This window comes from Salmo salar, chromosome ssa13, assembly GCF_905237065.1.
Source record: "Salmo salar chromosome ssa13, Ssal_v3.1, whole genome shotgun sequence".
Lineage (NCBI taxonomy): Eukaryota > Metazoa > Chordata > Actinopteri > Salmoniformes > Salmonidae > Salmo > Salmo salar.
In genome coordinates, this window is record NC_059454.1 from 81,400,422 (window position 1) to 81,423,016 (window position 22,595).

Below are 22,595 nucleotides of genomic sequence, written 5' to 3' on the forward strand. Positions count from 1 at the left end.
TTTTAAAAGGCACACCTGTTAATTGAAATGCGTTCCAGGTGACTACCTCATGAAGCTGGTTGAGAGAATGCCAAGAGTGTGCAAAGCTGTCATCAAGGCAAAGGGTGGCTACTTTGAAGAATCTTAAATCTAAAATATATTTTTGGGTTATAACATGATTCCATATGTGTTATTTCATAGTTTTTTATCTCTTCACTATTATTCTACAATGTAGAAAATAGTAAAAATAAAGAAAAACCCTTGAATGAGTAGGTGTGTCCAAACCTTTGACTGGTATTGTAGGTTTGAGGTAGAACGTCCTTGTATGTGTGGTTGAGTGTATTTCTGTCAACCATCCTCTTTAATTGCTTCATTAGTCCAAGCAGAATTGTTATGTAACACCATGATGCAGATGATGTCATTTCAGATTAGAAAGCACTGAGATCCACTGATGCAGGCTGACCGATTGACTCTCCATGGCTTTTACACCCCATGGCTTTTGGAAACTTTACCTCTGAAATGGTCGATATTATTTACCATGCTTATGTTGCACTCTGAAACGTCATATTAGTCACGGTAATGTCTTTGGTAGGAAAATTAGAAAGTGTTTATTTGATTACATCATACATCACTAGACTTGACCCGGTCAAAACAATTTGACATACTTCATCTGGTAAATCCCTACCTCACAATTACAAGATGTTGCGTATTACAGTAAACAATTGTTAAATGGAATGGAGGTCGCTCATATGGAATTGGTGTCATTTTTATTATAAATATAGAATTGATTTATTATGATTATGTTCTGTTTGAACAAAAAGGCCCATGATTATGAAGTTATTACACTATGATAATGATGGAAGACTCTTATAGGAAATTGCTACACCATCATGTTTTTGGAGTATGACAAAACTTTGTTTCGGGTAGGGTTGAAATACATTCCCTGGTTTTCCGGATGATTCCTGAAATTAGGAGGGAATAAGCAGGAAATGGAATCCGCCTTCCTGGATTTCTAGAAAACCTGGACATTTCTGGAAAGTTACCAGAATTTTGCAACCCTAGTCTCGGGTAATTGCACTTCTCAATATGTCTAGCAAATCACATTGCATACATGCCATTAACAAAATAGACCTATGGGGTAACATTCCAGAAGAGAATACATTTGAACATTGATATAGGCCTAAACCTGAATGGTTGGAGCAGTGAGAGTTCCAACAGACTCAGACACCTTCTTATGGGCTGAAGGAAATGTGGAGGATTCTCTCTGAGCACTTCAGCTCACTGTCATAAACCTCTGGTTCAATCATGCTGAATTTATGAGGCCCACCACAATGCTAGCTGGTACAGTAGATAGAAATGTGGCGGTGCTGGGGCTGTGGGGGGACAAGCTCTTAACCTAACAGAGTTATGGAGCCCTGTGCTCATGACGATTGAGAGGCAGGCCTTGGTGCATCAATCAGTTTGTCAGAGTTTCCATCACATTTACCTTGCATGGCCAAACCTTACTGTCAAAGAGAATTTGGGTGCATGCTTATGGACTAATTTACACACAGTTTGCCATTATATAAAACCATATAGAAATGCATAGCTTGCCGAGTGTGACAATTATTTATCTTCCATGTACTTTAATAAACATTGGCCCCCTCCAGGTCTCCCTTGTGAAAGAGATCTTTCGACCTCAATTGGTCAACCTGGTTTTTCAAGTTTACTCTGCTCCCCATACAGAAGTTTAAAAAGCAGATGATGCCCTTTACCCCTCTGATGTGCTCCTAAAACTCAAGGAGAAATTGTTTGGTTGGCATCATATGCCCCTGCCCTTAGTTGATATAGATGTGTTTTGACATTATTTGGCCTGGTAGGTTTCCCTACAAGCAAACGCTTTGAGGCTTAGTTCCAAAATAGAGACACCACTTTGTTTCAAAATTTGGGGAAGTTTCCAAAATGATAACATGAAGAGCAGAGAAAGGCAACATTAAAACATTTAGAGAACATTTGACATATTTTACAGCTTGATTCTGCTGTATGTGAGTAAGATTGTACAATTCCTTCACACAATAGTAACATGTCTGTGTTTCCTGACGCCAGTTCCACCCAGGATGTTGTATGCACTGGCATGGCCATTTGCTACCTGGTTACCGTTGACAAGATCAGGAATCTGGTAAACAAAAGCAAAACATAGTTTACAGTGTATACTCTTCCCTAAATGTGTCCCAAATGATACATGTGGTTTACAGTTTATGTTTAACCTCTCCCATTTAGGTAATGAAAGAGCACAGTAACACTTTACAGCTCTCTCGCACTCTCTCTTTTAGGGTTGTTGGTTCGATTCCCACGCGGGACCAGTATGAAAAAGTACATATGCACTCAGTATTGTAAATCGCTCTGGATAAGAGTGTCTGCTGAATGACTAAAATGTAAAATGACTAATAATCTTCAGCTGAAAATGCAATCACCCTGAAATTCTTAGGTTATGACTTATTACAGTTGACTTTAATATTACATTTGTTAAGTTTTATGAGGTACTTCTTACCAGACTCATTACTGTAATGAAAACGAATCAATTACACTGTAAATAAATCATACAGAATAAATTGGCATCTGAACAAATTAATAAATCCACATTTAAATCTAGAGGCCACCTCATGTGTCAATGTATTATTACGTACCTCAAAATGTTTTGTATAGTTAGTCCGGATGTAACCACTGTCGTTGAATTCACTGTGGGTGACACCTGCTGTAAGAAAGATACATCTCAGTATTTTACCATTGGAGTTTTTCCAGGGATAGAAGAATGTGTACACATGTGACAGCATGGCTGTGAACATGTGACAGCAAGAGGCTTATATTAACATACCATGGCATAACTTAAAGAATTTTGTTAACATTAAAAATGTGTTCTGTTAATCGAAAATGTCATTACAATCTGTGTGTAGGCATAAGTGCCTATGCGGGCGCATGTGTGTGCGTTTTGTGTGTGTGTGTAAAGACAGAAATGATAGCTCCTACTTGTTTGGCCGTCTATCACGTATGCAGGGTTATCCTTGCCCTGTCTCTGTCCCACTGCACCACCACTCATCTGGATCTGGGACCTCGTTCTCCTGGGAAACATCAAACACTTCACTGCAACAATCACACTATAAACCTCACATAATGATCAAGGTAACTGATCTGGTAATTGGGGACAAAATGGTAGCAGAACTCTCTTACCCCATTTCCTTCTGGTAGCTGGATTCTGAAATGAACCACAGAGAGAAAATAATAATGAATCAGGTATAGACATGTGTTGCTTTTGTTGATGGTAATAATGCCAAGATGAATGGGACCACGCTAACCTGGTGGTCCCAGCGCGCATGACCCACGTGGAGTTCCAGGTCTCCGGCAGCCTCTGGAACTGCCGGTCTGCGGCCAAAAAGGCTGAGTTCATCTCAGCCTATGCTACCCTCCAGTCCCTAGACTTCCTGGCGCTGACGGAAACATGGATTACCACAGATAACACTGCTACTCCTACTGCTCTCTCCTCGTCTGCCCACGTGTTCTCGCATACCCCTAGAGCTTCGAGCCAGCGGGGTGGTGGCACTGGAATCCTCATCTCTCCCAAGTGGACATTCTCTCTTTCTCTCCTGACCCATCTGTCTATCTCCTCATTTGAATTCCATGCTGTCACAGTTACCAGCCCTTTCAAGCTTAACATCCTTATCATTTATCGCCCTCCAGGCTCCCTTGGAGAGTTCATCAATGAGCTTGACGCCTTGATAAGTTCCTTTCCTGAGGATAGCTCACCTCTCACAGTTCTGGGTGACTTTAACCTCCCCACATCTACCTTTGACTCATTCCTCTCTGCCTCCTTCTTTCCACTCCTCTCCTCTTTTGACCTCACCCTCTCACCTTCCCCCCCTACTCACAAGGCAGGCAATACGCTTGACCTCATCTTTACTAGATGCTGTTCTTCCACTAATCTCATTGCAACTCCCCTCCAAGTCTCCGACCACTACCTTGTATCCTTTTCCCTCTCGCTCTCATCCAACACTTCTCACTCTGCCCCTACTCGGACGGTATTGCGCCGTCCCAACCTTCGCTCTCTCTCTCCCGCTACTCTCTCCTCTTCCATCCTATCATCTCTTCCCTCTGCTCAAACCTTCTCCAACCTATCTCCTGATTCTGCCTCCTCAACCCTCCTCTCCTCCCTCTCTGCATCCTTTGATTTTCTCTGTCCCCTATCCTCCAGGCCGGCTCGGTCCTCCCCTCCTGCTCCGTGGCTCGACGACTCACTGCGAGCTCACAGAACAGGGCTCCGGGCAGCCGAGCGGAAATGGAGGAAAACTCGCCTCCCTGCGGACCTGGCATCCTTTCACTCCCTCCTCTCTACATTTTCCTCTTCTGTCTCTGCTGCTAAAGCCACTTTCTACCACTCTAAATTCCAAGCATCTGCCTCTAACCCTAGGAAGCTCTTTGCTACCTTCTCCTCCCTCCTGAATCCTCCTCCCCCCCCTCCTCCCTCTCTGCGGATGACTTTGTCAACCATTTTGAAAAGAAGGTTGACGACATCCGATCCTCGTTTGCTAAGTCAAACGACACCGCTGGTCCTGCTCACACTGCCCTACCCTGTGCTTTGACCTCTTTCTCCCCTCTCTCTCCAGATGAAATCTCGCGTCTTGTGACGGCCAGCCGCCCAACAACCTGCCCACTTGACCCTATCCCCTCCTCTCTTCTCCAGACCATTTCCGGAGACCTTCTCCCCTACCTCACCTTGCTCATCAACTCATCCTTGACCGCTGGCTACGTCCCTTCCGTCTTCAAGAGAGCGAGAGTTGCACCCCTTCTGAAAAAACCTACACTCGATCCCTCCGATGTCAACAACTACAGACCAGTATCCCTTCTTTCTTTTCTCTCCAAAACTCTTGAACGTGCCGTCCTTGGCCAGCTCTCTTGCTATCTCTCTCAGAATGACCTTCTTGATCCTAATCAGTCAGGTTTCAAGACTGGGCATTCAACTGAGACTGCTCTTCTCTGTGTCACGGAGGCTCTCCGCACTGCTAACGCTAACTCTCTCTCCTCTGCTCTCATCCTTCTAGACCTATCTGCTGCCTTTGATACTGTGAACCATCAGATCCTCCTCTCCACCCTCTCCGAGCTGGGCATCTCCGGCTCGGCCCACGCTTGTATTGCGTCCTACCTGACAGGTCGCTCCTACCAGGTGGCGTGGCGAGAATCTGTCTCCGCACCACGTGCTCTCACCACTGGTGTCCCCCAGGGCTCTGTTCTAGGCCCTCTCCTATTCTCGCTATACACTAAGTCACTTGGCTCTGTCATATCCTCACATGGTCTCTCCTATCATTGCTATGCAGACGACACACAATTAATCTTCTCCTTTCCCCCTTCTGACAACCAGGTGGCGAATCGCATCTCTGCATGTCTGGCAGACATATCAGTGTGGATGACGGATCACCACCTCAAGCTGAACCTCGGCAAGACGGAGCTGCTCTTCCTCCCGGGGAAGGACTGCCCGTTCCATGATCTCGCCATCACAGTTGACAACTCCCTTGTGTCCTCCTCCCAGAGTGCTAAGAGCCTCGGCGTGACCCTGGACAACACCCTGTCGTTCTCCACTAACATCAAGGCGGTGACCCGATCCTGTAGGTTCATGCTCTACAACATTCGCAGAGTACGACCCTGCCTCACACAGGAAGCGGCGCAGGTCCTAATCCAGGCACTTGTCATCTCCCGTCTGGATTACTGCAACTCGCTGTTGGCTGGGCTCCCTGCCTGTGCCATTAAACCCCTACAACTCATCCAGAATGCCGCAGCCCGTCTGGTGTTCAACCTTCCCAAGTTCTCTCACGTCACCCCGCTCCTCCGCTCTCTCCACTGGCTTCCAGTTGAAACTCGCATCCGCTACAAGACCATGGTGCTTGCCTACGGAGCTGTGAGGGGAACGGCACCTCCGTACCTTCAGGCTCTGATCAGGCCCTACACCCAAACAAGGGCACTGCGTTCATCCACCTCTGGCCTGCTCGCCTCCCTACCTCTGAGGAAGCACAGTTCCCGCTCAGCCCAGTCAAAACTGTTCGCTGCTCTGGCACCCCAATGGTGGAACAAGCTCCCTCACGACGCCAGGACAGCGGAGTCAATCACCACCTTCCGGAGACACCTGAAACCCCACCTCTTTAAGGAATACCTGGGATAGGATAAAGTAATCCTTCTAAGCCCCCCCCCTTAAAAGATTTAGATGCACTATTGTAAAGTGGTTGTTCCACTGGATATTATAAGGTGAATGCACCAATTTGTAAGTCGCTCTGGATAAGAGCGTCTGCTAAATGACTTAAATGTAAATGTAAATGTAGTAGGTCCAACTTTATTTGGATAGTCGATCTGTAGATGCTATCTACAGGCTATCAGTAACATTTCAACTAACTATCTACTAACCCTAACACTAGGTCTAACCCTAACCTTAACCTAACCCTTATTCTAAACCTAACCTTAGCAAGCACTTGCTTATCAACAGATAGTTTGTTGATAGTATGACCATCAGTAGAGCAACTACAGATGGAAAATCCGGACTATCTAAATAAAGTGTGACCGAATTAATTCTCCAAGATTTGTCCCTAGACATATAGGCCTACTGGTAGGTGTTATAGACCTATAGTCAGAGTTTTGATATTAGACCTCATGTGTACCCTTTCAGACAGTGAGTAATCTACATCCACAAATGATCATACATTAACCTTCATACTCATTAGAAAGTTTACTGCAAGTCAATCTCTTTGTTGGCATCTCCTTGAAGTCTGTTGCTTGTTGAGCTATCCTGTATGCATCGGACAGATGAGAGGCAAGCAGCGGGAGCCAAACGTCACTATATTTTCTGACTGGTGTGTCCTGTATTTAGATGAAGGCCTCTGCATATATGTCACCCTGTCATTGTCCTAATAGAGAACATCAGTGAGACCTGTCCTGACTCAGTCTACTTGTTTTCTACTTTCTTCAGTGAAACAGAGCAAGAGGCTTGATTTGGGCATGACTCCTGCTCCTTGGACTACAGGGGGTTTGACCTTGATACAAGCTAAAGAAAGACTTCTTACTTGCTTCTTTTCTGCGTTTGCAGCAGAAGACGATTCCAAGGATGAGCAGCACCAGCAGAGCGAAGCCACCGATGGAACAAACGACTGCGATGAGCACAGTCCAGTCATGGGGCTCTGGTGAAACAGTGGTCTCAAGATAAGTAAGAGTTAGTGAGTTAGTATGTATGGTTAGTAAATATCACAATGAAGACTGACATCTTAGCCTTAATCTCAGTTGGCTATTGAGACAGTATGTTCTATTGTAAGTCCAACCTGCCACTAGTTGTTACAGTACTAAACTAATAAAATGTGTGACGGAACTACAGAAAATTATAAATGGCAATATATGGGAGTTTTCATGTACATGTAATATGGAGCCTCTGTGCTATTGGAATAAATACATACATGATACAAGTTAAGTATCTACCTGTATAAACAAAGAATTCATTCACTTATTTATTAATGTAATAAGTAATTATGGAAAAATAATCACGGTCCCACAGAACAGTACAAAGGCATATGTTAAGGGAGGTAGCTCTTATCCTTTCTCAGAAGATTTTCTCATATTTTTTATTGCTCTAAAAATTGTAAGGCCAGCCAGGATCATCAGCTTTTAATTGTGATTTTTGGCAGCACCTCAACTTGGCCAGGAACCCATAAATTCCCTTTCCTGACTCCGCAAGGGTTCCCATTTCTGACAGTGTAAGCAGACCTCACTAAATTCTATCCATGTTGAAGGTACTGTCCAGGCTACTGGAAGTGACCAGACAGGGCCGGCACTATGGGCAGGCCGTAGGGGGAACGGCCCGCCCTACCTTACCTTCTTCCCTGTCCAAATAAAACATTTAAATATTTATCATTTATTTGATCGAGAAGCAAACAGAAAGACTGATCAATGTCAGATACGTGCGAAGGTAACCTATCTCACCGGAGAAAGAATCCGAGCGAGCAAAACAGCGCCCCTCTGTCTCAGTATGTGTAGCCAACGTATCTGATGCTGCCTGGCCAAAAAGAGTATTGCATATCATACTATTTTTGGCCAGGCAGCATCAGATACATGGGCTACATACAGTAAGACAGAAAAACACTGTTTCACACGCTCGGATGGTTTCTCTGGTGAGATAGTTTCAGCCACTTGCAAATTGAAGGAAAGTTGGCGGGTGCACAGTGTACTGTTTGGATGCTGGAATTATTTTAGAGAAACGTGCGAAGGTAACCTACTTTTGAAGTGATTTGTTTGACAATCAGATGAAAACAGACTGGTTGTGTTCATGCACATTAAAATGTAAGATCATCAAGGACAACAACCACCCGAGCCACTGCCTGTTCACCCCGCTACCATCCAGAAGGCGAGGTCATCAAAGCTGGGACCGAGAGACTGAAAAACAGCTTATATCTCAAGGCCATAAGACTGTTAAACAGCCATCACTAACACAGAGAGGCTGCTGCCTACATACAGACTCGAATCCTTGGCCACTTTAATAAATGGATTACTATTCACTTGAAATAATGCCACTTTAATAATGTTTACAATACTCATCTCATATGTATATACAGTTGAAGTCAGAGGTTTTCATACATTTAGGTTGGACTCATTAAAACTCGTTTTTCAACCACTCCACAAATTTCTTGTTAACAAACTATAGTTTTGGCAAGTCGGTTAGGACATCTACTTTGTGTATGACACAAGTAATTTTTCCAACAATTGTTTACAGACAGATTATTTCACTTATAATTCAATGTATCATAATTCCAGTGGGTCAGAAGTTTACATACACTAAGCTGACTATGCCTTTAAACAGCTTGTAAAATTCCCGAAAATGTGGTCATGGCTTTAGAAGCTTCTGATAGGCTAACTGACATCAATTGAGTCAATTGGAGCTGTACCTGTGGATGTATTTCAAGGCCTACCTTCAAACTCAGTGCCTCTTTTCTTGACATCATGGGAAAATCTAAAGAAATCAGCCAAGGCCTCCGAAAAAAATTGTAGACCACCACGCGTCTGGTTCATCCTTGGGAGCAATTTCCAAGCGCCTGAAGGTACCACGTTCATCTGTACCTACAATAGTATGCAAGCATAAACACCATGGGACCACGCAGCCGTCATACCGCTCAGGAAGGAGATGCGTTCTGTCTCCTAGAGATGAACGTACTTTGGTGCGAAAAAAGCAAATAAATCCCAGAACAACAGCAAAGGACCTTGTGAAGATGCTGGAGGAAACAGGTTCAAAAGTATCTATATCCACAGTAAAACGAGTTCTATATCGACATAACCTGAAAGGCCACTCAGCAAGGAAGAAGCCACTGCTCCAAAACTGCCATAAAAAAGCCAGACTATGGTTTGCAACTGCACATTGGGACAAAGATCGTACTTTTTGGAGAAATGTCCTCTGGTCTGATGAAACAAAAATAGAACTATTTGGCCATAATGACCATTGTTCTTTTTGGAGGAAAAAGGGGGATGCTTGCAAGCCGAAGAACACCATCCCAACCATGAAGCACGGGGGTGGCAGCATCATGTTGTGGGGGTGCTTTGCTGCAGGAGGGACTGGTGCACTTAGATGATGGCATCATGAGGAAGAAAAATTATGTGGAGATATTGAAGCAACATCTCAAGACATCATTTACATTTACATTTAAGTCATTTAGCAGACGCTCTTATCCAGAGCGACTTACAAATTGGTGCATTCACCTTATAATATCCAGTGGAACAACCACTTACAATAGTGCATCAAAATCTTTTAAGGGGGGGGGGGGGGGGGTTAGAAGGATGACTTTATCCTATCCCAGGTATTCCTTGAAGAGGTGGGGTTTCAGGTGTCTCCGGAAGGTGGTGATTGACTCCGCTGTCCTGGCGTCGTGAGGGAGGGAAGTTAAAGCTTGGTCGCAAATGGGTCTTCCAAACGGACAATGACACCAAGCATACTTCCAAAATTGTGGCAAAATGGCTTAAGGACAACAAAGTGAAGGTATTGGAGTGGCCATCACAAAGCCCTGACCTCAATCCTATAGAAAATGTGTTGGCAGAACTGAAAAAGCGTGTGCAAGCAAGGAGGCCTACAAACCTGACTCAGTTACACCAGCTCTGTTAGGAGGAATAGGATAAAATTAATCCAACTTATTGTGGGAAGCTTGTGGAAGGCTACCCGAAACGTTTGACCCAAGTTAAACAATTTAAAGGCAATGCTCCCAAATAGTAATTGAGTGTATGTAAACTTTTGACCCACTGGGAATGTGATGAAAGAAATAAAAGCTAAAATTAATCATTCTCTCTGCTATTATTCTGGCGTTTCACATTCTTAAAATGAAGTGGTGATCCTAACATACCTAAGACAGGGAATTTTTACTAGGTTTAAATGTCAGGAATTGTGAAAAACTGAGTTTAAATGTATTTGGCTAAGGTGTATGTAAACTTCCGACTTCAACTGTACTGTATTTTATACCACGTATTGCATCTTGCCTATGTTGCTCGGTCATCGCTCATCCATATATTTATATGTACATATTTTTATTCCATCCCTTTAGATTTGTATGTATTAGCTAGTTGTGGAACTGTTCGATTATTTGTTGGATATTACTGCACTGTCGGAACTAGAAGCACAAGCATTTCCCTACACTTGCATTAACATCTGCTAACCATGTGCTAACCATAAAATTTGATTTGATACATTTCTACAGTTATATTACATGTATTTACTATAAAAACGAATTTAAAATGTGTGCATGCTCTTGTCCCGTAAACAAAATGTGCCCCCCTATGGAAATCAAATGCCTTTCCAACTGATTTGTTCTGGCGCAGGTCCTGGACAGACAGAAGAGTCAGAAGAGTTCTTACCAACCACCAGGTAGATGGAGCTGGACAGTGGGGTGGTCAGGGCAGATACGCTGGCCAGGCACTTCACTTGGACACTGTTGACCCCACGGACAGTGAGGAGGCTGATGGAGTTATACAGACCATCCAGAGCCTCACTGCTACTGTTGTAGCTGTTCTGGTCCACCACGACCCCATCCACCACCCAGCTCACTGTGGGCTTAGGGAACCAACCAGAGGCCTCACACCGGAAGATGGCCTGGTGGCCCTGGGCCACTGTTATGTTACCTCCCACAATCCTCACTGTGCCGCTCTCTGTGGAGACAGACAGAAGAGAACAGTCAGCAACCATGAGGGATGACATCTTACATGAAACACAATGAATATACTGCATTGTTAATGTTGGACCACCTACAGACTGGATAATTCTCCAGATGTAGGATCTTAATTTTGAGCCAGTTTGCTTCAGCAGGAAAATAATCCTGCATCTATGTAGTATGGTATGTATGGTAAATGCTTCCTGAATGTCCTGACTTAACACTGGTCCCAGCTGAGGGTTGGCCACAATGTAAACAATCAATGTAATATCGACATCCATTCAGTTGGATATTACTACTGCCTGCTTAGAAGTATTGACACATGGAGGGGAATATGTTTGTAATCAGGTAGGTCCAAATCAGGGGAATGAGAAGTCCATCCATCCACCATACTGTATATCAGGTGTGAAGGTACAACCCAGATGCAGACCACGTCGAATAAACAATAGCTTAATATTCCAACAGGGACAGACAATGGACAGGTCAAGGCAGGCAGGGCTCAGTAAACCAGAGGTGGGGCAACGGTACCGGGTAGCAGACAGGCTCAGGGAGACAAAGGGCTGTGAGACATGGGTTTGACTCTGGAGACATGAAAGGTGGGATGAATACAAAGGGTACGGGGCAACAGAAGATGAACAGCAGAGGGGCTAATGATCTTGGAGATGGGTAACGGGTCGATAAACCGGGGGGAAGGATTGCCGGATTCCACCCGGAGGGGCAGATCCCGGGTGGATAGCCATACCTTCTGCCCGAGACGATACCGGGGAGCCGGGGTCCGATGGTGATCCGCTTGTTGTCGATACCTGGAGGTGGTCTTGAGGAGTGCTCTCTTCCAGGTACGACGACAGCGGTAGACAAACATCTGGGCAGAAGGTATGCCGACCTCCTCTTCCTGCTCAGGGAAGAGTGGGGGCTAATACCCAAGGGAACACTCAAATGGTGATAGGCCCATGGCAGAGCAGGGAAGGGTGTTGCGGGCGTATTCCACCCACACCAGCTGCTGGCTCCAGGTGGTGGGGTTGGCGGAGACCTGGCAGTGCAGGGTGGTCTCGAGGTCATGGTTGGCTCGCACCGACTGGCCGTTAGACTGGGGGTGGAACCCAGAGGACAGGCTGGCCAACGACCCAATGAGGGTGCAGAACACCTTCCAGAACTGGGATGAGAACTGAGGGCTGCGGTCAGAGACCATGTCCACGGACAGTCCATGGATCCGGAAGATGTGCTGCACCATGAGCTGGGCCGTCTCCTTGGCAGAGGGTAATTTGGGGAGAGGAATGAAGTGGGCGGCCTTGGAATTGCGATCCACCACGGTCAGGATGGCGGTGTTGCCATCAGAAGGGGGGAGACCCGTGATGAAGTCCAGGGAGATTTGAGACCTTGGGCGATAAGGAATGGGCAGAGGTCGGAGGAGGCCAGCCGGAGCTTGTCGAGGGGTCTTGTTCCTTGCACAGACCATGCAGGCAGCGACAAAGGCGGCAACGTCCAGAACCATGGTAGGCCACCAAAAGCGCTGTCGCGTGTAGGCCAGGGTCTGCCGGGAGCCTGGGGGGCAGGCGAGCCTGGAGGAATGGGCCCACTCCAGGACCACAGAGTGGACAACGTCAGGCACGAACATCCGGTTATCTGGGACCCCCTAGGGTTCGGCTGGGACCGCTGTGCCTCCCGGACCTGTTTCCCGATACCCAACTGAGTGCCGTCGCCAGGCACGAGGTGGGAAGGATGGTCTCGGGCTCTGGGGTGGTAGCTGTGGGGTTATAGCAGTGAGGCAGGGCATCCGGCTTGACGTTCTTGGACCCCGGCCGGTAGGAGACGGAAAAGTTGAACCGGGTAAACAGCAGGGCCCATCTCGCCTGCCTGGAGTTGAGGCTATTGGTGGTGCGGAGATACTCCAGGTTTTTGTAGTCAGTCCACACAATGAACGGATGTTCCGCCCCTTCGAGCCAGTGCCTCCATTCCTCCAATGCCATCTTCACCATGAGAAGCTCCCAATTCCCCACATCGTAATTCCTCTCCGTGGAGGTGAGGTGGTGGGAGAAGAAGGCGCAGGGGTGTAGCTTAAGGTCCAGGGCAGAATGTCGGGACAGAACAGACCCCACTTCGACATCCGAAGCATCAGCCTCCACCACGAACTGACGGGAATGGTCCGGATTAACCAGGACGGGAGCCGTGGTGTAGCGGTGTTTAAAGTCCCGGAACGCACGGTCCGTGGCCTTGGACCACATGAACAAAACCTTGGTAGAGGTGAGGGCAGACAGGGGGGAGACCAGGGTGCTGTAACCCCGGATAAAGCGGCGATAAAAGTTGGCAAACCCCAGGAAGCGTTGCAGCTGCACCCTGGATGTAGGCTGAGGTCAATCCACCACTGCTTTCACCTTCTCGGGATCCATCTTGACGCTCCCAGCAGAGATGATGTAGCTCAGAAAGGGCATGGTGGAGCGATGGAACTCACACTTTTCCGCCTTAACGAACAACTGGTCCTCCAGAAGGCGCTGGAGAACCTGCCGGACATGGAGAACATGTTCTTGGGGGGAGCGGGAGAAGACGAGGATGTCATCAATGTAGATGAAGACGAACCGGTTCAGCATATCGCGGAGAACGTCATTCACCAGAGCCTGGAACACAGCAGGGGTGTTGGTGAGGCCAAAGAGCATGACCAGATATTCATAGTGGCCATGCTGGCCATGTTGAAGGCAATCTTCCACTCGTCCCCCTCTCGTATCCGCACCAGGTGGTAGGCATTACTTAGATCCAGCTTGGAGAACACAGTGGCCCCCTGGAGAGTCTCAAAGGCCGCAGAAATGAGTGGAGTGAATGACTGTTCTTTACAATGATGTCATTGAGTCCCTGGTAGTCAATGCACGGGTGCAGGGTCTTGTCCATCTTCTCCATGAAGAAGAACCCTGCGCCAGTGGGAGAGGAAGAGGGACAGATAAATCCAGTAGCTAGGGAGTCCCCAATGTAGTCCTCCATAGCCTTGGTTTCCGGTCCCGACGGCGAGTACAGACTCCCCCGGCAAAGCGTGGTGCTAGAGAAAAGGTCAATCCCGCAGTCATAGGGGCGGTGCGGCGGAAGGGAAGTTGCCCGGGACTTGTGAACACCTCCCGGAGATCCTGGTACTCCGCGGGAATGGTGGAGAGATCCGGAACCACCTCCAAGGACCCAGGAAGACATCCCGGGGCAGGTTGTGCCGACTTCAGACAATGGGCGTGGCAGAACGAACTCAAGCCCATGATGGCACCCATAGACCAGTTGATGAGTGGATTGTGTCGCTGGAGCCAGGCGAATCCCAAAACAACGTGGATCTGGGGGGATTTGATGAGCAGGAACTGAACGGTCTTGCTGTGATTCGCTGACACACGTAGGTTGATAGGAGTGGTATTATGGCTGACCCGACCTATAGAGCACCCGTCCAATGCTCTAACATCCACGGGAATGGAGAGGGGCTGAGTGGGGATATTCAGCTCGGAAGCCAGTATGGCGTCCAAAAAGCTCTCATCGGCCCCAGAGTCAAGGAGGACCCAAAGAGATTTGGACTGGTTTCCCCACAGCAGAATGACACGAAAACGGTTGTAAGGAAAGGAGAAAAGTCCCCCCAATGGCCCACCAGAGTACTCACTCCTACCGGTGAGCATGCGCTTTTACCGGGCACAAGGACACAAAATGACCCGCAATAAAGACAGCTTGTTGTGCTGATACGGTGTTGCCGTTCCGCTGGCGACAGCCCAGCCCTGCCTGGCTGCATGTGCTCGGGAAACAGTGCCTTGGCCCTCCTCGGTGACTCTTGAGGAATGTAGGGAAATCTCGGGTGCTCTCGGCCATGGGACCATCGGGGACTTCTGGGAGGACTCGGAGGCAAGATGGAGTCCCTGGACGTGCGAGTGAAATCGAATTTCCTCTCGATCTATTGTTCCCACAATCGCCCGATGTGGATGGTCAAAGCGAGGAAGTCAAAATATGTGGGTAACTCCTGAGCCGCAAGCTCCTCCTTAACCTCCACTGAGTTGCTGTGCATGAACATATCGAAAAGTGGTTGCGGGTTCCGTGCACTCTCAGCTGCCAACGTACGGAATTCCACCGCATAGTCGGCCACAGTGCGGGAATCCTGGCGGAGCTGGATTAGCTTCTGGGCAGCTTCTCTTCAGGAGAAATGGGCATCAAGGACCTTCCTCACCTCTCCCACGAACCCCTCCAGGCTCTCGCATATGGCCGGCTGCTGTTCCCATACAGCGGTAGCCCAGGTGAGAGCCCTTCCAGACATCAGCGTGATGAGGTAGGCTATTTTGGAGCGAACCGAGGGGAAGGAGGAGGGCTAAAGCTCGAAAATGAGGCCACACTGAGCTAGAAACGCCTGATGGGGCTGCGCTGCTAACCGCCGAGTTACTGAGGCGCGGTGGGGTTAACAGCAGCATGTCCAACGCCCGGTCATGGCGCTCAGCCAACATTTGGACCCCCTCCATCAGCCCATTAAGCAATTCCTCGTGCCTACCAATGGAGGCTCCTTGGGAGGAGATGGCGTTGCGCAGCTGGTCCGGGTCTGCTGGGTCAGTTATGGCCAGTTCGTACAATCAGGTGTGAAGGTAAGACCCAGATGCAGACCACGTCGAATAAACAATAGTTTAAAATTCCAACAGGGGCAGGCAATAGACAGGTCAAGGCAGGCAGGGGTCAGTAAACCAGAGGTGGCAAACCAGAGGTATAAATACACATGGGATAATGGGGAAGATGGGCGACACCTGGACGGGGGTGGAGACAATCACAAAGACAGGTGAAACAGATCAGGGTGTGACACCATAGGAACAAGACCAAATCAATATCCAATAAAAGTAATCCAATAGAGCCAGCCGGAGCCGCAATAAGATAAAGCCTACAACCAGGTTTAGACCCTCTGTACATTAAAGCACCTGGGTGGAGGGCTGGTGGAGGATATAGCTGGTACATGTTTGATTCAGTTTATAATTGAATGGATGAGGGATCATAATATGCTGTGTGGGTTCTGGGTTTATCATTGTTAACAAGCTTCCCTGGGGGAATGGAATAGTGAACACTAAAATGAACAGCAATTTGTAACCGTGAATGTGTAAATGGCATACCATCACCCAAGCCACCAGAGCAAGGAGGATAAAACAGAGTTAACCATGGACGACCACACTCTCATGATGAGTGCCCTTGCATGAGATTTGAAGACTTGCATTAGCTCCCTAAGCTAATGCATAGGCTTTAGCGCAGCAGGCTAGCAGGATAGTAGTCTTATGGCACACAGGAGACCAGGGTTCAAATTCCGGTCAATCACACATTTTTCTGAAGTGCTAATAAAAACAGATGTCAGCTCTATAAAACAAAAAATGTCAAAAGAGTGTTCAGTAAAGATCAACTGAATTGAGAATATTCATTCCCATTGCAATTTATAATCAAATACCGAAACGTTTTTCAACATCTTGTCTCCAGGCTGGAATCTTTGTCTCAGAACATCTGATGTCAAACTTTATTCCTCTCTTTTTTGTGTGAACTCTACCAAGTGGAAATAGCCAAATTTTACAAATCAATGAGCCTCCCCTTATGCATGGTGCAACTCTTCCAGATAGTCCATAACTGCTGAGCCCTACAAGGCATTTGCATATCCACAGTGTGTTTCCCCTATGCTTGGCTGGTTCTTCTATCATTTTGGGGATAGAAAAGTCACCAAAAGGATAGTAAAAAAAAGGAAAATTCTCCCTCGTGGGGACATTTCCAGCATCCCCATGAGGACAAAGGCTATTCTAAACTCAGGGGTTTGGTTTAGGGGTAGGGTTGCAATTAGGATTAGGGTCAGAATTTGGGTTAGGGTAAGGGGTTAGTGGTTAGGTTTAGATTTAGGGTTAAGGTTAGGAGTTAGGTTTAGGTTAGGGTTAGGGTTACGGGTTAGGGTTATGGTAAGGGTTAGGGAACATATTAATTGTGTGTGTGTGTGTGTGTGTGTGTGTGTGTCTGGCCTGGCCTGGCCTGAGGCTGCAGGAGAAACTCGCTGCTCTGAACTGTGCTGACCACTCTGTCTCCCATTCCATGTACCAAAATGCTGCCGTTGGTGAGGACATTCTCAATTTTACTGTTAATTAAGGCGAGGCTGAAAGTTCTACCAACAAAATATAATCTGGCACTCTGGTACCCTGCAAACCATGACCAATTCGGTATTTTACATGAGTCAAATGTAATGGAGTCTATTGTCCATGTTGTTAATGCACACAAGCATAAACATTCTTGTGTAAGAGGAAGCTGGTTTGATGTTGATGCCTTTGCCGAGAAGCTGCTTAAGTACCAGCCCATCGGGGAGATGCTTGGACAGCCTTCGGGTGTAGGTGCAAGATGGTGGTGCTGATATTTGGCAGTCTCGGCCACGTACACAGGATTGCGGTGCATGGCCTCCAGATTGCTGGTCTGACAAAAACAAGGGCAAAGCAGTTGGCTAGGTACTGCTCTGTTTTCGCTGTCGAGGGTGTCACGTAGAAATCTTCCCAGCGTGAAATAGTTCCCAATCGTTCTGATTGTGACGTCATGTTGTAACATTCCCAGTCAATAATTGCACGCGCATCTGTGTGGATGGCTGAGCTCCTGCAGATGTTTCTCTCACACCCTCTCGCCCTTGATTTAGCTAGCTAGCTAACTAAGTAACAAATATATGCAGTGTCAATTGAAAAAGTAGGGCCCAAGTCCTTGCAAACGCAAAAAATCTCTCCTCACGTCAACCCTCAGCACTTTGACGCGCGAGTCCGGGTATTTATATGCAGACCTCACGCCTCAGCGAGTTTCTGATTGGTCCCTGGCCACCATTGATTGGCAGACATGTGAAGCAAATTTTTACACTGGGAGAGATATTACAGAATGACGTCACAATCAGAACACAATCAGAATGATCAGAACTATTGGGAACTATTTCACGCTGGGAAGATTTTTAAATGACAGTGGGCAGAAGGAGGTGCTTTCTGTACCCTTGAGTGCCATTCATACAGGGACCTTTGAAATGTTTGGATCCTTTTTTAATGTAAACTTGATAGGTGGATTTAAATAAAGTATATAAAGTGTGTGTGTGTGTGTGTGTGTGTGTGTGTGTGTGTGTGTGTGTGTGTGTGTGTGTGTGTGTGTGTGTGTGTGTGTGTGTGTGTGTGTGTGTGTGTGTGTGTGTGTGCGTATGCACACTTGTGTGTGTGACTTGAGGAGATCGTGCTTCAAAGAAATGCTTACCATCAAAGTAAGCAGTAGAGTACAGTTAACCATAATGCAAATCCTACGGCTCCCATGCACTAGTGTGTTTTACCTTACCCTTGTCTAGGAGCCAAAGCATACTTGCTGACTGGAAACAACGGCTGCAAGGGTGGTGTACAAAGTATTGTGGTGTACAAAGTTTCTCTGGAATCCATAGACGAGCACTGTATTTTCCCTGCACATTTGCTAATGTGTAGATCAGACCAGTAAGATTTGTGGCTACAGCAATAAGACTTATGTTACATGGACTTGGTTCATTGGTTATTTATTACACTAATCACTTTTGGCAACTGTGGCAAATTAGCTAGACAGAGAACTTGCCTTACCCACTTGACACAGACGTCAGTTCAACGTCTAGTTTTGATTTACATTTGGTTGAGCTGACAATTAACGTGAACTCAATGTGAAATCCACCAAAAATGTCACCCTGTCCTTGGAAGTTGATAACTTTTTGCAAATCCAATCAGTTTTCCATGTTGATTCAATGTCATAACATTGAATTATTTGGTTGAAAAAAATGACGTGGAAACTTCGTTGATAAATCAAATTTTGCAAAGTGAGTACATAAAGGGTTCTTTGGCTTCTCCATGTGGATTATAGTATCTGCCTTTCTTCTCCAGAGGCATTAACATCAATATTATCCACTCTTCTGCTATAGCAACTGCCCCAGTTACTCTGCAGTTTATTAATTCATTTAATTTAATCTTCTCAACAATGGTACTCTATCATTTCAGTAAAGGTGATTATTTAAATTAACTCCATATTCTAACCTTGGATTATATAGAAGCTCATCAAAAGTCTTTTAAAGAGTTATTTCTGTCTGAATCAGACTGTTCCATCTGCCTAATACATGGATCTTTGTTCCTGTGTTGGTGATTAGCCAGGACCTGCTGAGAGAACAGATTATTAATCCTTTCTATGCTCAGAGTTTACAGTGTGATACCACTTCTCTCCTCTCTGATCTTACAGTGTATACTACTGCTCTCCAGAGCATAGGTCGGTTATTACACTACTGTCATCTATAGTGATACTGTATGTGCACAGCATATACAGTGCAGGATGAGATGGGAAACAGACATTATTTAACTACTCTGCACATTTTGATTCCAGTAAAGAAACCAGTCTTCACTTCTAAGGATGAAATATTGAGGAATTGTTCCCAACCTTGGACAAAGAGCTGAGCGGTCTGGATCGGCTTTTCCTGGACGCCACAGCTAACGTCACCAGAGTCGCCCCTCCAGACATCCCGGATGATGAACTCCCAGCAGTTTATGTCGGCGCTGGAGTAGTTTTTAACGGAGAAACGATGGTTGTGCTCAGACACACCGGTGACACTGTTGATGGTGAGGACCAAGACAGTTTTAAGCATCCATGACATGGAGTACCACTCCTCAGACAGGCTGATGTTAAACCGAGCCTCTGAGCCCCGCAGCACAGTCACATTCAGGGGCTCCAGCTGAGGGACTCCTGAGACTCCTGAAGAGGAGAGGAGAGGAGAGGAGAGGAGAGGAGAGGAGAGGAGAGGAGAGGAGAGGAGAGGAGAGGAGAGGAGAGGAGAGGAGAGGAGAGGAGAGGAGAGGAGAGGAGAGGAGCATGGTGTGGTTAGGGTTGGGTTGGGGTTGAGAGGAGATAATGATTATCTATTTGTCATTTCTTATATTTGAGATCATTACGTTTGCTGACGACACAACAGTGTTAGGCCTGATCACCGACAACAATGAGACGGCCGAGGGGAGGAAGTCAGAGAACTGTCAGTGTGGTGCCAGGATAACAACCTCTCCCTCAATGTGAGCAAGACAAAGGAGCTGATCGTGGACTACAGGAAAAGGCCGGCCGAACGGGCTCCTATTAACATCAACAGGGCTGTAGTGGAGCGGGTTGAGAGTTTCAAGTTCCTTGGTGTCTACATCACCAACTAACTATCATGGTCCAAACATACCAAGACGGTCGTGAAGAGGGCACGACAAAACCTTTTCACCCCCAGGAGATTGAAAAGATTTGGCATTGGTCCCCAGATCCTCAAAAGGTTCTACAGCGGCACCATCGAGAGCATCCTGACAGGTTGCATCCCCGCCTGGTATGGCAACTGCTCAGCATCGGACCGTAAGGCACTACAGAGGGTAGTGAGAACGGCCCAATACATCACTGGGGCCAAGCTTCCTGCCATCCAGGACCTATATAATAGGCGGTGTCAGAGGAAAGCCTATAAAATTGTCAGAGACTCCAGTCACCCAAGTTGTAGACTGTTTTCTCTGCTACCGCACGGCAAGTGGTACCGGAGCGCCAAGTCTAGCACCAAAAGGCTCCTCAACAGCTTCCACCCACAAGCCATAAGACTGCTGTTACCTATGCATAGTCACTTCGAATGTTGAATTTGAATTTAATATTTTTGAATTTGTAATACAGAAATGTAATCATTGAATTCATAAATTGAAATTGCATTTCATGATTTGAAGCTAAATTGGATGAATATTGCAATCAGTTTTCAAATTCAATTTAAATTGAATTGTATATTCAAATTCAATATTTACATATTCAGTTTCAATATGGTAGATATTGCATTCATTGTCTGTGTATGAAGTTTAAAAACTATAATTTCAAGTTGATCAAAGTTTCATATATTCAACTTCTCAGATGTATTCAGATTCAGTTTTCAAATTCAGTTCTCTAAATGCAAATTCAAAAGCAGAGACAACAGGAAAGGCCAGGAAAGGTAGAGGAGAACAAATATAATCAAACTCTCTCTGTGGTAAACAGAAACCTCTGTTTCTGAAGCCAACACCCAAACAGACTCAAAACAACACAGGGCAATCCAGAACGAACTGTTGGGACTGTATCTATGTTGGTGTTTGTAAATGTGCACACCCAGATGTCCTTGAACGAATTATAAATAAACTACATTTTAAAAACCTTGTCAGTGTGGTGGCCTGGGGCCTTAGTACCTGCATTCTTGTCTTTGCTGCAAGTGCCACACCTTTAGAACAGTAAACCTCGAGAACCCTCTTGACTCATTATTCTGTCGATAGAACAAGTTCCTAAAACAGTCTCAGGTGTTTGGAATGTTGGGCCTGTTTACACTCTGAGGTGCTCATTCATTACATAATAATAGATGTATTTTATATAGCTCTTTTCATACAGACTACGTCACTTTAAAAAAAATGCATCTAAGAAGGCCCCATGGAGCTCCAATGAGACATGGATAGGCTTTCAGCAAAGTGACTTACACTTTTACTTGAGTCATTTTCTATTAAGGTATCTTTACTTTTACTCAAGTATGACTATTGGGTACTTTTTCCACAACTGCTGGTAATGACAGGGTTGTGGGTTCGACTCCCACGGGGGACCAGTGCGAATGAAAATGTATGCACTCACTACTGTAAGTCGCTCTCGATAAGAGCATCTGCTAAATGACAAAAAATTGATGAGGCTACTTGTGTCTACTTTGAAGAATATAAAATATATTTTGATTTATTGAAACTTTTTTGGTTACTACATGATTCCATATGTGTTATTTCATAGTTTTGATGTCTTCACTATAATTCTACAATGTACAAAATAGTAAAATAAAGAAACACCATTGAATGAGTGGGTGCGTCCAAACTATATAAACTCAGCAAAAAAAGAAACGTCCTCTCACTGTCAACTGTGTTTATTTTCAGCAAACTTAACATGTGTAAATATTTGTATGAACATAACAAGACTGAACAACTGAGACATAAACTGAACAAGTTCCACAGACATGTGACTAACAGAAATTGAATAATGTGTCCCTGAACAAAGGGGGTGGGGGTCAAAATCAATGCAACCAGCTGCATTAAGTACTGCAGTGCATCTCCTCCTCATGGACTGCACCAGATTTGCCAGTTCTTGCTGTGAGATGTTAGCCCACTCTTTCATCAAGGCATCTGCAAGTTCCCGGACATTTCAGGGGGGAATGGCTCTACCCCTCACCCTCCGATCCAACAGGTCCCTGTATGCCACCAGCCATACAGAACTAGCAGTATGGCTGGTGGCATTGTCATGCTGGAGGGTCATGTCAGGATGAGCCTGCAGAAAAGGTACCACATGATGGAGGAGAATGTCTTCCCTATAACGCACAGCGTTGAGATTGCCTGCAATGACAACAAGATCAGTCCGATGACGCTGTGACACACCGACCCAGACGGACCCTAAACCTCCAAATCGATCCCACTCCAG

The 22,595-nt window shown here is 46.1% G+C and overlaps 1 protein-coding gene across 5 annotated transcripts in view; it reads right to left on the reverse strand.

Moving 5' to 3' along the window:
* Nucleotides 1-568: 568 nt before the first annotated feature.
* igsf5a (immunoglobulin superfamily, member 5a) overlaps nucleotides 569-22,595 on the reverse strand; it is a 36,466-nt gene continuing 14,439 nt past the window's right edge. For 2 of the 5 annotated variants that reach the window (XM_014137807.2, XM_045692249.1), the window contains 7 exons: nucleotides 19,563-19,874; nucleotides 10,870-11,160; nucleotides 7,056-7,169; nucleotides 3,187-3,211; nucleotides 2,986-3,077; nucleotides 2,646-2,713; nucleotides 569-2,134 (listed from right to left, as the gene is read on the reverse strand). In XM_014137807.2, coding sequence (XP_013993282.1) covers nucleotides 2,027-2,134; nucleotides 2,646-2,713; nucleotides 2,986-3,077; nucleotides 3,187-3,211; nucleotides 7,056-7,169; nucleotides 10,870-11,160; nucleotides 19,563-19,874 — 1,010 coding nt within the window. In that variant the 3' untranslated portion in view covers nucleotides 569-2,026. The remainder of the gene's footprint in view (nucleotides 2,135-2,645; nucleotides 2,714-2,985; nucleotides 3,078-3,186; nucleotides 3,212-7,055; nucleotides 7,170-10,869; nucleotides 11,161-19,562; nucleotides 19,875-22,595) is intronic. The other 3 variants (XM_045692250.1, XM_014137809.2, XM_014137808.2) reach the window with 3 other exon arrangements.